Source organism: Melanostigma gelatinosum, assembly GCF_949748355.1.
Source record: "Melanostigma gelatinosum genome assembly, chromosome: 15".
Classification (NCBI taxonomy): Eukaryota; Metazoa; Chordata; class Actinopteri; order Perciformes; family Zoarcidae; genus Melanostigma; species Melanostigma gelatinosum.
Genome location: NC_136648.1, coordinates 10006976 through 10020526, shown reverse-complemented (window position 1 = coordinate 10020526; position 13551 = coordinate 10006976). Strand labels below are relative to the sequence as shown.

At 42.4% G+C, this 13551-nt stretch overlaps 1 protein-coding gene across 1 annotated transcript; it reads left to right on the top strand.

Annotated features, from left to right (window-relative positions):
- The first annotated feature begins 5069 nt into the window (after positions 1 to 5069).
- hectd3 (HECT domain containing 3) lies at positions 5070 to 12852 on the top strand. Its single transcript, XM_079285607.1, has 20 exons — positions 5070 to 5131; positions 5499 to 5959; positions 6207 to 6460; positions 6560 to 6695; positions 6951 to 7072; positions 7969 to 8082; positions 8387 to 8469; positions 8617 to 8782; positions 9057 to 9138; positions 9622 to 9804; positions 9978 to 10030; positions 10135 to 10303; positions 10395 to 10508; positions 10623 to 10712; positions 11015 to 11221; positions 11302 to 11431; positions 11822 to 11896; positions 12024 to 12105; positions 12218 to 12289; positions 12511 to 12852. The coding sequence occupies exons 2-20, from the start codon at positions 5606 to 5608 to the stop codon at positions 12593 to 12595; spliced, it is 2571 nt and encodes an 856-aa protein (XP_079141733.1). The 5' UTR covers positions 5070 to 5131; positions 5499 to 5605; the 3' UTR covers positions 12596 to 12852.
- The last annotated feature ends 699 nt before the right edge of the window (positions 12853 to 13551 follow it).

Below are 13551 nucleotides of genomic sequence, written 5' to 3'. Positions count from 1 at the left end.
CAGGAAACGTCGCTGCAGACCCTTACCGCCCTGGACTCAAACACTTTGAACTTCTCCCCTCTGGGAGGCGCTAAAGAACGCTGAACGCCAAAACAACCAGACACAAGAGCAGCTTCTTCCAACAGGCCGTCACTCTGATGAACACAGCTGAAAAGTTGCTCCTTGTCCAAATATCAAGGCTGAAGCACAGAGGAAAGCACGCCTTTGCAGCTGTAGCCCTCAAACCGTATAACAAGTCTTTACGTGTTAGGCTGCCTCTTTGCCTCTCTTCTTTGCCAAATAGATTTTAGCTTTTAGTTCACCATGAGAGTTGCCTTGTATAATATCGTCCTTTTGTCTTTTGAACTGGTCTTTGTGTTTTCAGTGTGTTGTTTTTGTGGTTTAGCTTGTACAGCACTTTGGTCAGTGTTGTATGAATACATTTGGAACTGTATGCTCCTGGTCCCATTGACTCACTGAATCAGATTCTATTTTGAACAGCAGGTGGCATTGTCCATCTGTGCAAAGAAAGCTGAGTCACATACTCATCGATCTACAACAGTAAATGTCAGTGTGGATCTCCTGAATGCCAAGAGAGGAATGGAAACGAGAGAGGGTGCCCGTCAGCTTGTCTCTGAGGAGTAATGTCTGACGGCATAAAGATCCAGTGTGTATGTGTATTTAGATGTGTAATGTTTATTTATTCTGAGGCAGATTTTGCTCTGCATAAATTAGCATTCCACAATGTGAAGCAGTTAACGAGAGAATGAGCCACATCCAATTGTTTTGAGGGAGGCAAATAACTGGAACTCCTCAAGTGAACATCAGCAGAGAAGCTCTCTTGCACTGATCTTGAAAGGTTTTCAGTCTGTTGCTTTTCCCACCCCATGCAATGTCACCATTGCATTAATACACCAATTACTACTTCACAGTCGCAATGCAGAATTCACTAGATGGCAGCAAAACACTGCTATAACTCTCACGCTCTACCGTCAGAGCTCATTGTACCTTCACACCAGATTCTCTGAACTCTGCACTCATAAACACCATCAGCTCCTTATCTCATATGTTATCCTTCCTGCTGCTATCCATAACATAGTAAAACACACATGATTAACAGTCTCATCTTTTCTTCAAATACTGGGCACCACATTGCTGCTGGAAGGATTACCCACCATATGTTGAGCTACCTAATTAAATTAAATGTGACATTTAGCTGGAGGATAATGTGGGAAAAATGAGTGCTAAGGTGGCTTAATATATTAATAGATATATATAAATCAAATTAAAATATCTAACCATAATATGTTTACATATAATTCAAATAAATAGTGTAGCTGTCAAATAAACCTAAGTCGGCACAGACATGTACAAATTATAATAGTTGTAAAGGTTGTTCAAGTCCATATCAGTGACATTTAGAAAGCATGCATCTGTGGTGCTTGTTTGTTGTCTGAGGTTAAAGTAATAATAGTCACTGGAACATATGATTAGTGAGGAAACTCCTTTCCATCACCCTGTGGTTGAGAGCCTTTCGTCATGAAATCTGATGCTACAACACAGCAGCACCAGGCCTCTGCTGCCTGCTGTTGTGTTTAACACAACTTATGAGCTGGATCTTTCCCGCAGAATTCAAAGTCTATTCTCTCAGTAGAACACACACATACACACATACACACATTTTTCTTGTCGTGCAACAGTGCCATTGTGGTAAATCAGTGGTATTCAATGCCAACCCTGCATCATAGCATCTTCCAAGGACACTAAAAACAACATCAATGAGAATAAACAGAGCAAATAAAGTCGAGGCAAGGACATTGCTCTGTCTAGTTTCATTTTTAATAACTATGTTTAATCAACCTCAAGATTTTATTCACCTGCGAAGCGTCACCTTAAATATCCATATGTCTCTCTGCTGTTAAACACTTTCTGGAATGACTATTCCTGCTGTCTAATAGGACATTCCTACAAGGACAGTGAGATTATCAAGTAAGGGAGGTAGTTCGATGCTACAGTTGCTGCCTTCCCCTCTGAAGACTGTCCAAAAGTTTTGGACAGGATCTATTGTATTAGTAACTGGTCAAGGCGTTCTGTTTAAAGCAACTCCACAACTATTCATTGCTGAAAACAGTGAATTATGTAATTTTCATGGAGTATACACTATATTCCTGTTCATCTGATGCTTCCCATTTTAAACAATCATATTATTCCTACAGGAACCGTATGCAGGAGTTTGCAAATCAAGCAAAGTCTTCACACTTTTTCGATAGAATACAATAGAATACAACTTATCTGTCCTCAAAGGTGGGAAACTGTCTTTCACCCACCTCTGTCATTCATTAAAACGCAGATACACACACACACACACACACACTGTTAGTCCACAAACTGCACAATACAAAAATGAACTGTAAAATATTCAACGCCCTAAATCAACAACCACCATTACGAATAGGTTAATATTCTAGTCTAGTTCCTTTTAACAAAAATGCGTGAGTGTTCCTCAGCTAATTTTTCAATTGTTATCATTCAACAAGTCAAACAGCCTTGTATACCTGAATGGCAGGCGAAGTGGATGCTCTGCGCCTCCTCCTGTAGCAGAGTAAATCACACAGCCTGCTCCAGAGGTAGGAGGCCACCAGACACATGCCGTTGACAAGCCAAGTCTCCCAGCCAGAGACACGGTTCTCCACGGCTTTGACTTTACTCTTCATCCCACTGCTGGAGCCTTGCTTTTCCTATCTTTAACTACAGAGCAGCACTTGGAGGTTCGGGAGAAGAGTTTCAAGAGGAGAGTAAGAAGAGATGGCGAAGACCAAACAGAACTACCCTCCACTGCCTCTTGTTAATCCAGTCAACACTCCACTGCCATCACCACTTAGAGCCAAAGGACGGGCGGTTGGTCCTCATGATAAAACAGTGACAGGTGCCAGTAAAAGGTTGTCGAGCTCTCTCAGAGACCCTCGTCCTCTCACATCATCTAATCCTTCCGTCTTCACTACAAAGCAGGACTTTTATTCTCCTCTCAGAAAAGATCTGGATGAAGGAGACACTCCACCGACAGCAAAAATGTATCTTCAACACATTACTGACATTGCAAAGTGAGAGAATAATGATAGGAGGTATCGTCTCCCTGTCAACACAGACACTTGGATGGAGTGTAAAGAAATACCCTGTGCTGTTGGATTACTGTTCCAAATGTCACACAGACTATCGCCATGGGAGCTTCACCTCAAAGGTCTCAACTGAGGCAATTATACATCATCTTATATTGTTTAAACCCTGAAGTATTGTGTAAATACTAAAATAACTCTATTAAGCCAATCCAAATGAACAATTACGTCAAAGATCATTTTATAAATCAAGGATCTCTCAGGACTTTTAAACTCAACCACATAGTCTCTGTGTTGTGCAACAAGGGACCTTTGGCTGTGAAAGTCGTATGGCCACAAGTCCAACAATCCATCATCTGGCCCACAGTGGCCAATCACAGCTATGTACAGCATGTCTGGAAATCTCCCCGGCCTCCTCTGGCTTCGCCATCGGCTCTGCCAAATACAATAATGAACTAACTCCTGGATGGTGCTCTCGCTGCTCAAATGAATCTCTTGGCTGCGATATGGAGGGGGGAGAAAAGCGAAACTGGTCTCACAATGTCTCAGTTTGCTTTACAGTAGACTACTTACGTTACAACTGTAGCGAATGTGGTTCGTTGAATCCCAGACGAAATGTGTTACACTATTTTTGGCCCTCTTTGGTTTTCACAGGATTTGGCACATCGATAGAATTTAAATTTTGGGAGAGGCTGTGTCTCAGGGGATTGAGTGAGTTGTTCTTTAACCACAAGGTTGGCAGTTTAATCCCATTCTCTTCCTGTAAGCATGTTGAAGTGAACCCCACTGAACTGCTATTCCCCAGGTGCTACACGGCAGCCCACCGTTCCTAATGCTCAAGTTTCATACCTACATGTGATCATTGTCAAAAACGTAATAATATATTTTTGACTATTGCTGTGGACGTTTGGCTCTTATTTATGGTTTTTGTAGGCACTCAACATCATGGTGTCATATTTAACCACTTTAAACGCTGAAAAATCATGGTGCTTGTTTTCAACCTTATCAATCAGAATCAGAATCAGAATCAGAACCGTTTATTGCCAAGCAAGTTTTCACCTGCAAGGAATTTGTCGTGGCGGAAGGTGCATAACATTCAACAATAAACAAGTATAATAAACAAATCATTGTTACAATACCTGGAGAAACTGTCTCAAAATATTAATTGTATTATAATGAGAGCATCAGCAGTGTAGTTTCTGCTGAAAAATAGTAGCTTCGTGAATGCACCATTACATTGTTACTACATTCCTGTTGTTTAAAAATGTGACTTATACCACCCTCTGCTGGTGCTCCTGCAGACTCAAAAGGCTGATTCAAAAAGACACAAGATATCAATACTCCTTGACATAACCTGAACATCTTTCAAATGAGCTTCATACCTCTGGTTCACACTCTTCCAGAAGCAAGCGCATGGTTTTAATTTTCTCTAATTAGGGGAAGGAGGCCCGCTTGGTCATGTTTCAGCTGTTGGCACAATGATTAACTGCAGCTTGGCCATTCTCCCTGAGGGGGACACTTGGCTGCCAGCAGTCTTCTTCTGAGCTCTCTCTCAGTATTCCCGGCCTGGTTGACCTCTCTAGTGTGTTTCTGTTGTCCGGGTGTTTTATCTGAGTGGAGAGAGAGAGAGTGAAAGGATGGTCCGTGTACGTTTTAGTCATCTGTTTTAGCGTTAATTCGGAAAAAAACTATATTACCGTATTTTGGTTTTTCCGAATTAACGGTAAAACAGATGACTAAAACGTACACGGACAGTCATCAGTTTAAATGCTTTCAGGCTTCAACATTTTCCAGACGGGTAGTCTCACATTTCTTAATTTTCAGCAATTTTTCTAGCTTCCGTTCTTATTTCTCAATAAATACCAATTCAATATGTAAAATGAAAATGAGGGATTAACAGTGGTGAGACTTTTATTTTGAAATGTCAACGACGGAACTTGGAGAGGTTCAAAAGTCTCTTATGCGCTTCCGCGTTGTCAGAATTGCAACGAAGTCCAACAGACGAGTTTCACATTTAACAATACTACTCGGCAGTAAGGGTACGTCAATACTGATTCTAGACATCCCTCTGGCTTTTAGCTCACCAAGTACTTTTCTCTCCGTAACTTCTAATTGAATTAACGTGATTTTGTGGAGAACATGCGTCATAAACGTCCCAGGATACACAAATTTAACTAACACCTAACGTTAGCTAGCTAGCTAGCTAATGTTAGCTCTTTAGAGAAGGAGCCGATACTCATCTTACTGTGTCAGCGGACTTTAGTCGCTGATTAGCGGGTTTTGTTTCACCTTTTAGACTCCAGTAAAAGAAAGCTGAACATCGAATTAAATCCCAGGATTGTGCTACCGTTCGTTGAATGCTCAGTTTCTCAGGAACATTCGGTTGTGTTTGCTTTGTTTTGACAGGAGCATCCACGCTCAACCAGACAACACAACACAGGCAGGACAGTGGTGTAATGTTAGCTGACGCCCCCCTGCTGCTGAGCTGCTGACTCACCTCCATCATCATCATCATGTCTCTGGGCGACAACCCTCACCTGCTGCTTGGCAGGATCCGCTTTCTTAACAGGTGTATCGAGTGTTTCAAGAGGAGCGAGGCGGTGCCGGAGTGTCTGTGTTATGTCTCCAAAGAGGTGTGCTACAAGATCTGCAAGGATTCATCGTCCACCTCCTCAGCCTCCGCCGGAGCATCTACAGGAGGCTCCACCTTAGGAAAAACGCTCGTCTCCATCTTTGAGAATCCACACCAGACTCCACACATTAAGAAGTTAGGCAAGTTCAACATAGAACCAAAGAAAGGGACTTGTATCCGGACAACAGGGGAGGAATACTGCAACAGCCAGGGCCTGTGGGTCAAAATCAATAAGGTACGATTCTCTCTCCTTTCCAGGTTACACTCACTGAACCAGAGCCATTAAATAGTTGAGAATATCAGCTGAAAATTAAAGTTCCAGTTTAACACCAGGCTATTTTGTGAATCACATCCTGCACAACCCCACTTGTCCCTCTTTTGGTGAGGATGCTTTTATTACCTGTTACTTCAGTTTCAATAATTTTAAATGTGGTGGGAAAACATGTCAACATGTTGACATAACAAGCCATGTCTGCGTCCAGGAGCAACTGGAGGAGCACCGTCCGGGCCAGGAGCTGGAGGAAGGCTGGATCCTGGTGTGTAAGCACACAGAGGGAGGCGACAGGCTGGTGCCGGTGGAGTCACCGGAGACCATCAGCAGACAACAGCAGCTCTTCGGCTACGACCACAAGCCCTGCAACAGGTGGGAGCAGGTGGTGAGTGTGGAGAACGCACTTTACATGGGCTCCAAACCCCAAATCGCTGAGTGTGATGACGCTGCCGTCCAGAAGCTAAGGTGAGCATGTTTGTGATGAATCGGATTAGAAAGTCAAGACTTTGTTTAGACTGAGCAGATTGTCAAATGAACCGTGTTGTTCCCCTTCAAATACTCAAGGTATGTTCCTCCCACCTGGGCATACGAATGTGACGAGGACTTGGTGCATTACTTCTATGACCACATCGGGAAAGAGGATGAGAACCTGGGGAGTGTGAAGCAGTGCGTGACCAGTATTGATGTTTCCTCATGTTCGGTGAGTCACGTGCTCTCAGGTGTTTGTATTTCCTTGTTTTTTCCTGTTCCTGTTCCAGTCCTTGAGATATGTAAGAGTATTAAAGGCAAGAAAACATTCAGTCTGTTTATCTTCTACTTTTTGTACTTCGATGATACAACAGATTCAATTTAATTGATTCAATTGAATTGAATTGATTGAATCCTGTGGAAAACGTGTAATAACAAGTCAGTCAGTGAAGGGTTTAAGACATGGATTACCTTTATTTGCTGACAGGAGGATCCCAGCGGAGGGGCGAGCTGTCTGACCGACGGCGACATTGAAACCTACTGGGAGAGCGACGGCATGCAGGGACAACACTGGATCCGCCTGCACATGAAGAAAGGCACTGTGGTCAAGTAAGCTGCTGAGCAACAAAGTGACGAATCACAAGATATTAGTGCCAACTGTAGTGTGTGTCTGTGCGGTTTTCTAGGTTATTAATTGTAATCCGAACCTTGAACTTAATGTATTTTATGTTTTTGTTTGTCATTTTTCGATGTCAGCTACATATTATACACGTATTTATATTATATTATCTCTGCCACGGAGGTTTGTCTGTTTATCTGTTCGTCTGCAGGATTAGGGAAAATTTACTTTTCATGAAACTTGGTGGAAGGGTGTAGCACGGGACAAGGAAGATCACATTTAATCTTGGCGCTTATCCATATCACGTAGGCGGATACACGCATTATTGTTCTCGTTGGTTAACATTTCGAGATTGGGCATTTTTGCCTTGGCGGAGGTCTGCGCTCTTCGAGTTTTGTAACATGGTAGTTATTGACTGCATGTACTTTTACAATGCAATGTGTGAGACTTTGGACCGCGGTGTGAATAGACACTCAAGGTTTAACGATCATTTATTGTCATTCTGCAACAGATGGTTGTACAACGAAATGCGGTTGTGGCCTAGTCCATTCATGCTACACAAGAAGAACATGACAGAACAAAAACAGTAGAGCAATCATGTCGTGCATTTTTAAAATTTGCATCCGGAGGAATGTAAACCGCAGCAACAAAAACACTGGTGCTTTCGCTGGACAGATGTTATGGCCGGCATCTTGACATAAATAATTTGACATCGGGGAAACATTTTCCATCAACTTTGACTGTGTTTGAGCACCAAGCATCATCGATGTAAACACAGTCTGCCTCCTCTCATCCCACTGGGGTCCTGCGCTCTGTCCTGTGGTAATTCGTAGACGTGTCTTTATCATATATATATATATATGACATGCTTCTCTTTGCTCTCTAGTAAGCTGATATTGACAGTCGACTCTACAGATGACAACTACATGCCCAAGAGAGTCACAGTGTTTGGAGGAGAGGGAGACAACCTGAAGAAGCTGAGTGACGTCACCTTAGACGAGTGAGCTCTTTCTTTTATTATTATTATTATTGTTAAATGCAGTAAATAAATGTAGGAACCTCCCTATTATTACAACAGACAAAATCTGCTCTGTTAAAAAGGCCAATATCCACCTGATATATTGGTCTAGCCCCATTTATTAAAGTGATGCTCTGCTGAATAATCAAAATCTGTTTTCTGTTGATAAAAGTACAAAAGTGCAAGCGTCTGTGCCTGCCACACTGAACTATTTACAGATTTCATAGTTTTTCATAGTTTTGACTGCAGTTGGTTTGAACCACCTCTGCTCTTCTTTTGCCTGCAGCAACCTGATTGGAGAAGTATGTGTGCTGGAGGATATGACGGCCCACCTGCCTGTGATTGAAGTCCGGATTGAGGAATGTAGAGGTATGACTTTTGAGCATGTTTTCTATGGAAGATTGACCAGATATTTTCTGTGATTTGAAACACTTCAATACATTTTGTGTGGTTCTTTGGCTGCACGAGCTTCTGTAGTGTCGTAATGTACCTGAAACAACGGTTTTGTCTCCGCAGATGAGGGCATAGATGTCCGGATCCGAGGTTTGAAGGTGAAGTCATCATGTGAAAGAGACCTGGGTCTGAACGCGGATGTTTTCCAGTCCTCTAACTTGGTGCGATACCCCCGTCTGCAGGGCAACACGCCCGACGTGCTGTACCGCAGAGCGCTGGTCATACAGAGGTAACATTCATCTTACTGCCATGGCTCTTACAGTCATCATGGAGTTACATTTTTATCACCTAATGGTGGTGTTTTGTTGGGACAACCAGACAAAGTGCATGTCCAGAAAGCTATAGAAGTGTCATGATAATTATTTTTTAATCAACCAGTGACTCCAAAGTCATATACATCTCTGAAATACAAGTCGGATGCAGTGCTGTGATTGTCTATGTTGCTTAAAGCATTACGCATTTGTGAATGTTTGTGTTTTATTCTTATGTCTTCCTCTCTGCAGGTTCATTTGTCTCCTGGACAGCGTGCTCCCACACCTGGTACCAGCCTGGGACTACAGTCTGGGTACCTTCAACCAGATGAAAGTAAGTCATTGTGGAGTTTTTAAAATATACAAGACTGACACCGAATAACAACTAGGCAATAAGCAGCAATAACCGCCAAACCGATGTTCTCACCAGATTTATAGTAAATATATGAAAAAGGTAACGCTGACGGTATAGAGTGGAGTGAAATAGCATTCTTTCAGTGCTCCGTTGCACAATAAAGAAACAGGTTTTTTTTGTTTGATTCAAAAAGGTACAAAAGACAGTTAAATACATCACCATTAAGTAGTGGATAACTTGTATTAATATATTAGTTTTTTAGAAAATGCTAGACAAATATATTGCTCACTAATATTTGATACCATCCCACTCACACGAGCTGATTGATAAAGTATTTTAAAGCTGACAATAGGTCATACTGATAATATGCTGATTTACCGATCTACACAAACTTACTTACTTATTTACTGATTTACACAAACTTTAAAAGTCTCCTAAATGACCTTCTCTGGTGCCCTCTAGAGCATAAAGCAGTTCCTGCTGCTGTCCAAACGCCGCTCAGCCCTCATCACACAGTGCCTGAAGGACTCGGAGACCAGTAAGCCAAACTTCATGCCCCGGCTGTACATCAACAGACGTCTTGCCATGGAGCACAGAGACAACCCCTCCCTGGACACCAGCTGCAAGAACACTGTGTTCAATCAGGTATAAAACACTTTGAGTGTGACGCCTCCTCCTTCGGTTTGATGAGATGCATTTATACCAACGGGAGTGTTGGGGGGATTCTGGGCTGGAGAAGAGTCGGGTTTCATGAATTTGTCTGATGCGTTATGGGTACGGTTACCATTGCGTTATCATTTTTATTTTTCTCCTTGCAGGTGTATGAAGGCCTCAAGCCGTCTGACAAATTTGAGAAGACTTTGGATTATAGGTGTGCAGGCTTCTCTGGCTCATCTGACATTTGTTGCCTGACTATAACTGAAACTCGAGGGTCATTCAAATCTAAACTGACCATCTTTCCTCTTGGTTTGTCAGATGGCCTTCCCGGTATGACCAGTGGTGGGAATGTAAGTTCATTGCAGAGGGAATCATTGACCAGGGAGGTGGATTTCGGGACAGCCTGGCTGACATGTCTGAGGAGCTGTGCCCCAGCTCAGCTGAGTGTCCCATGCCGCTGCCATTCTTCAGCCGTACGTCCAACACGGTAATCACTCACCATTGCTGCATTGTTTTGACTGTAGATTTGACTGGACAGGGTTCTCATTGGCTATGCCTTTGTTTTCACTTGCTGGCAGGGCTCCTTGGAGGCCAGAGATTACTACGTCCCCAACCCGTCCTGTAAAGAGTTCCAAAAGTATGACTGGATCGGTCAGCTCATGGGAGCTGCTCTCAGAGGGAAAGACTTCCTGGTGAGTGATGCTCATTCTCCACCTATTGTAGGTCGTTAACAACGCTGTGAAGAAAGAGGGGGTGGATGTAGAGGCTTGATTCTCTGGCTTCTTCTTCTGTGTCCCACCCTGTAGGTCTTGGCTCTGCCCGGGCTGGTGTGGAAGCAGCTAACTGGGGAGGCTGTCAGCTGGAGTAAAGATTTCCCAGCTGTAGATTCTGTTCTGGTGAGGACATTCAAACCATTACATGTGATGTAACATCAATTTTAGGCTCTGCATAGTTTCAAGTATGTACAGCACATTGAGTCTGAAACATTCTTTGGTAGAAGAATTGTCCAGATCAATAGTTTACTTAAATTACCAATAAATCTCATTGTATCACGATTTTGAATTTGACAAAAAGCATGCCACACCGTCTTGTCTTTCCCATTGCTGCATTCCAAAAGAAAAAATGATTTATAATTTCTAACTTCTGGTGGCGCCACTCGTCCTTCATTGTCTCAAGTTAAATTTGTGTGTGTGTTCAGGTGAACCTGCTGGATGCCATGGAGAACTTGGACCAGGAGACGTACGAGTTTAGGTTTGGTGAGGAGCTGGTGTACACCACCCTGCTGAGCGACAGCCAGATGGTGGAGCTCATCCCCGGTGGCAGTAACGTGGCTGTTCGCTACGAGGACCGCAGCGAGTTCATCCGCCTGGTGCAGAAGGCTCGGCTCGAGGAGAGCAAGCAGCAGGTGGGGCTTACTGCCTTCCTATACATCGCTAAATCATCGAATTGCGTGAACGTGCCTCATTGTCTGTTTGTGTGTTACAGATTGCAGCCATGCAGGCAGGGCTGCTGAAGGTGGTTCCTCAGGCGGTGCTCGACATGCTCACCTGGCAGGAAGTGGAAAAGAAAGTGTGTGGAGACCCTGAGATCACTGTGGAGGCCCTGAAACGACTCAGTGAGTGTCCAGCTTAGAATTCACCTTTGACAATATACACACAATTTCTGCATTGATTGAACAGGTGACACTGTTTGTCCACTACTTTGGTCCAGACGGAAATAACTCAACAAGTATTAGTTGGACTGCCATGAAGTGTTGTACTGATATCCAGGTGACAAGATAATGCACCGTTCAGTCAAAAAGGATGTAAAGAAGCCAAAAAATGTACTCTGATCATCCGAGTCACGTCATTTGGAGGATAAATTGAAAGTAAAGTTAATAAAACCCAAATTGTAATATACCAAAGAAGGTGCCCAGCTGTTAATTAAGTTAAGGAAAAGATTAAAGATCGTCTTCAATTAAATATTGTCGTAAGGACTCAGTCATGTTTTTCTATCTCCCGACCAGCACGCTATGAGGACCTGGAACAAATTGACGTCAGAGTGCAACACTTGTGGGAAGCACTGACGAGCTTCACCAATGGTCAGTTCACTGTTTGCTTGTCAACATTTTACAGAGAATGTGTATTTGATATGCCGAAAATATTCACCTCTGCTGTACTGAAGAAATGAGCGGCATTTATGGTGAACACTTAAAATGTTGCTTCCAGAGGATCGAAGCAGGTTTCTGAGGTTTGTAACTGGTCGAAGTCGGCTCCCTGCACCTATCTACGTCTTTCCTGACAAACAAGGGTGAGTGCAAGTAAACCCCCTACATATAAGTATTACAGTCAAATCTGCTGTCTGCTAGCGAAATGCTAACAATAGAACATCATGCTCTTAATTTTTCGTTTTTCTGTTTTAGCTTCGAAACGACCGATGCACTTCCACGGTCCTCCACATGTTCCAGCACTCTTTATTTACCCAACTACCCAAGGTATGTCAATGTTCTGCAGGATGTGTTACAATCTTGTTAAAGATGTATTGTTTTTATGGTGCTATGGCAAAACACAATTTAAATACCAGTTGCTTTCATAGTCCATCTTACACTTAATTCAATTCATAGAATGCTCTGAGCTCTTGTGAACTTTTTGTGAAACTGCTTTTTATTGACAGTAATATTCCATTTATAGCCTCCAATCCTTTTCTGTCCTGCAGTGCTAAAGTTTGTGAGGAGAAGCTGCGTTACGCTGCTTACAATTGCGTGGCCATCGACACTGACATGAGCCCCTGGGAAGAGTGAACTCACTGCTGCTTCACTCAACACTTTACACATCTTGTTGAATGGAGAGACATCTTGTCATGTGCATCACCATATCTACACAACTGCCAATTAATCCTAGCTGTATATAATAAATATCTGGAAACATGGAAATTACTGTTTTCTTTTTTTTGTTATTGTTCTGAATGAAACATTAAATGAAGGGATGTGTTTTAATTGTCAATCTCAATGGGACATCATAAGTGGATGTTTGACTTTTCTTCATGAGTAATGTTGTACAGATAAAAGAGGAAACAGCATCCATCCATTATCTGTGAGTGTTTATCCTATTCAGGGTTGCAGGGGGGCTGGAGCTGATCTCAGCTGACATTGGGCGAAGTCGCCAGACTATTACAGGGCTGACATATAGAGGCAGACAATCATTCACGCTCACATTCACAGGCAATATAGAGTTCTCCATCAACCTAAGCAGCATGTCTTTGGACTGGGAGGAAGCCGGAGAAAAAACATTTTTAGAGCTCGCCGATAATTTAAAAAAACACATCATTGTACGGTACGTCAGGAGATGGCAGTTTAGTAACTTTATGAACATCAAACCACTGCATTCTGAGGGTAAAAATAAAAAACAAATAACTGATGTACAAAACTAGGTTTTTGTTAAATAAAATACTGAGTAGATTGTATGACTTGAATTCTATCAATATTAATCAGTGGTGCAAAGTAACTTCACCTAGTCGGGTAATTCAATACTATTCTATTTCATTGTATAGACTGTGCATTTTTGTTTTATTTTATATATTCTGATATTTTAATTTGTCCTACTCTGTTATTCTATTGTGCATTTTTGAATACTTAATATTTTTGGTAACTTTGCTAATTGGTGTGTCTTGCTGCTGTAACATACTAATTTTCCCCTGGGGATAAATAAAGTACATATCTATCTACTATCTAACTGTGCCGGTTTGGTGTATTTCAGT

What these genes read in the sequence shown, in the direction of transcription:
- hectd3 (XM_079285607.1), top strand. Translation starts at nt 5,606, where the DNA reads ATGTCTCTGGGCGACAACCCTCACCTGCTGCTTGGCAGGATCCGCTTT. An exon ending in GCTGCCGTCCAGAAGCTAAG is followed by an intron (nt 6,461 to 6,559) that starts GTGAGCATGTTT and finishes CAAATACTCAAG; the next exon opens with GTATGTTCCTCCCACCTGGG. An exon ending in GGAGGCCCTGAAACGACTCA is followed by an intron (nt 11,432 to 11,821) that starts GTGAGTGTCCAG and finishes TCTCCCGACCAG; the next exon opens with CACGCTATGAGGACCTGGAA.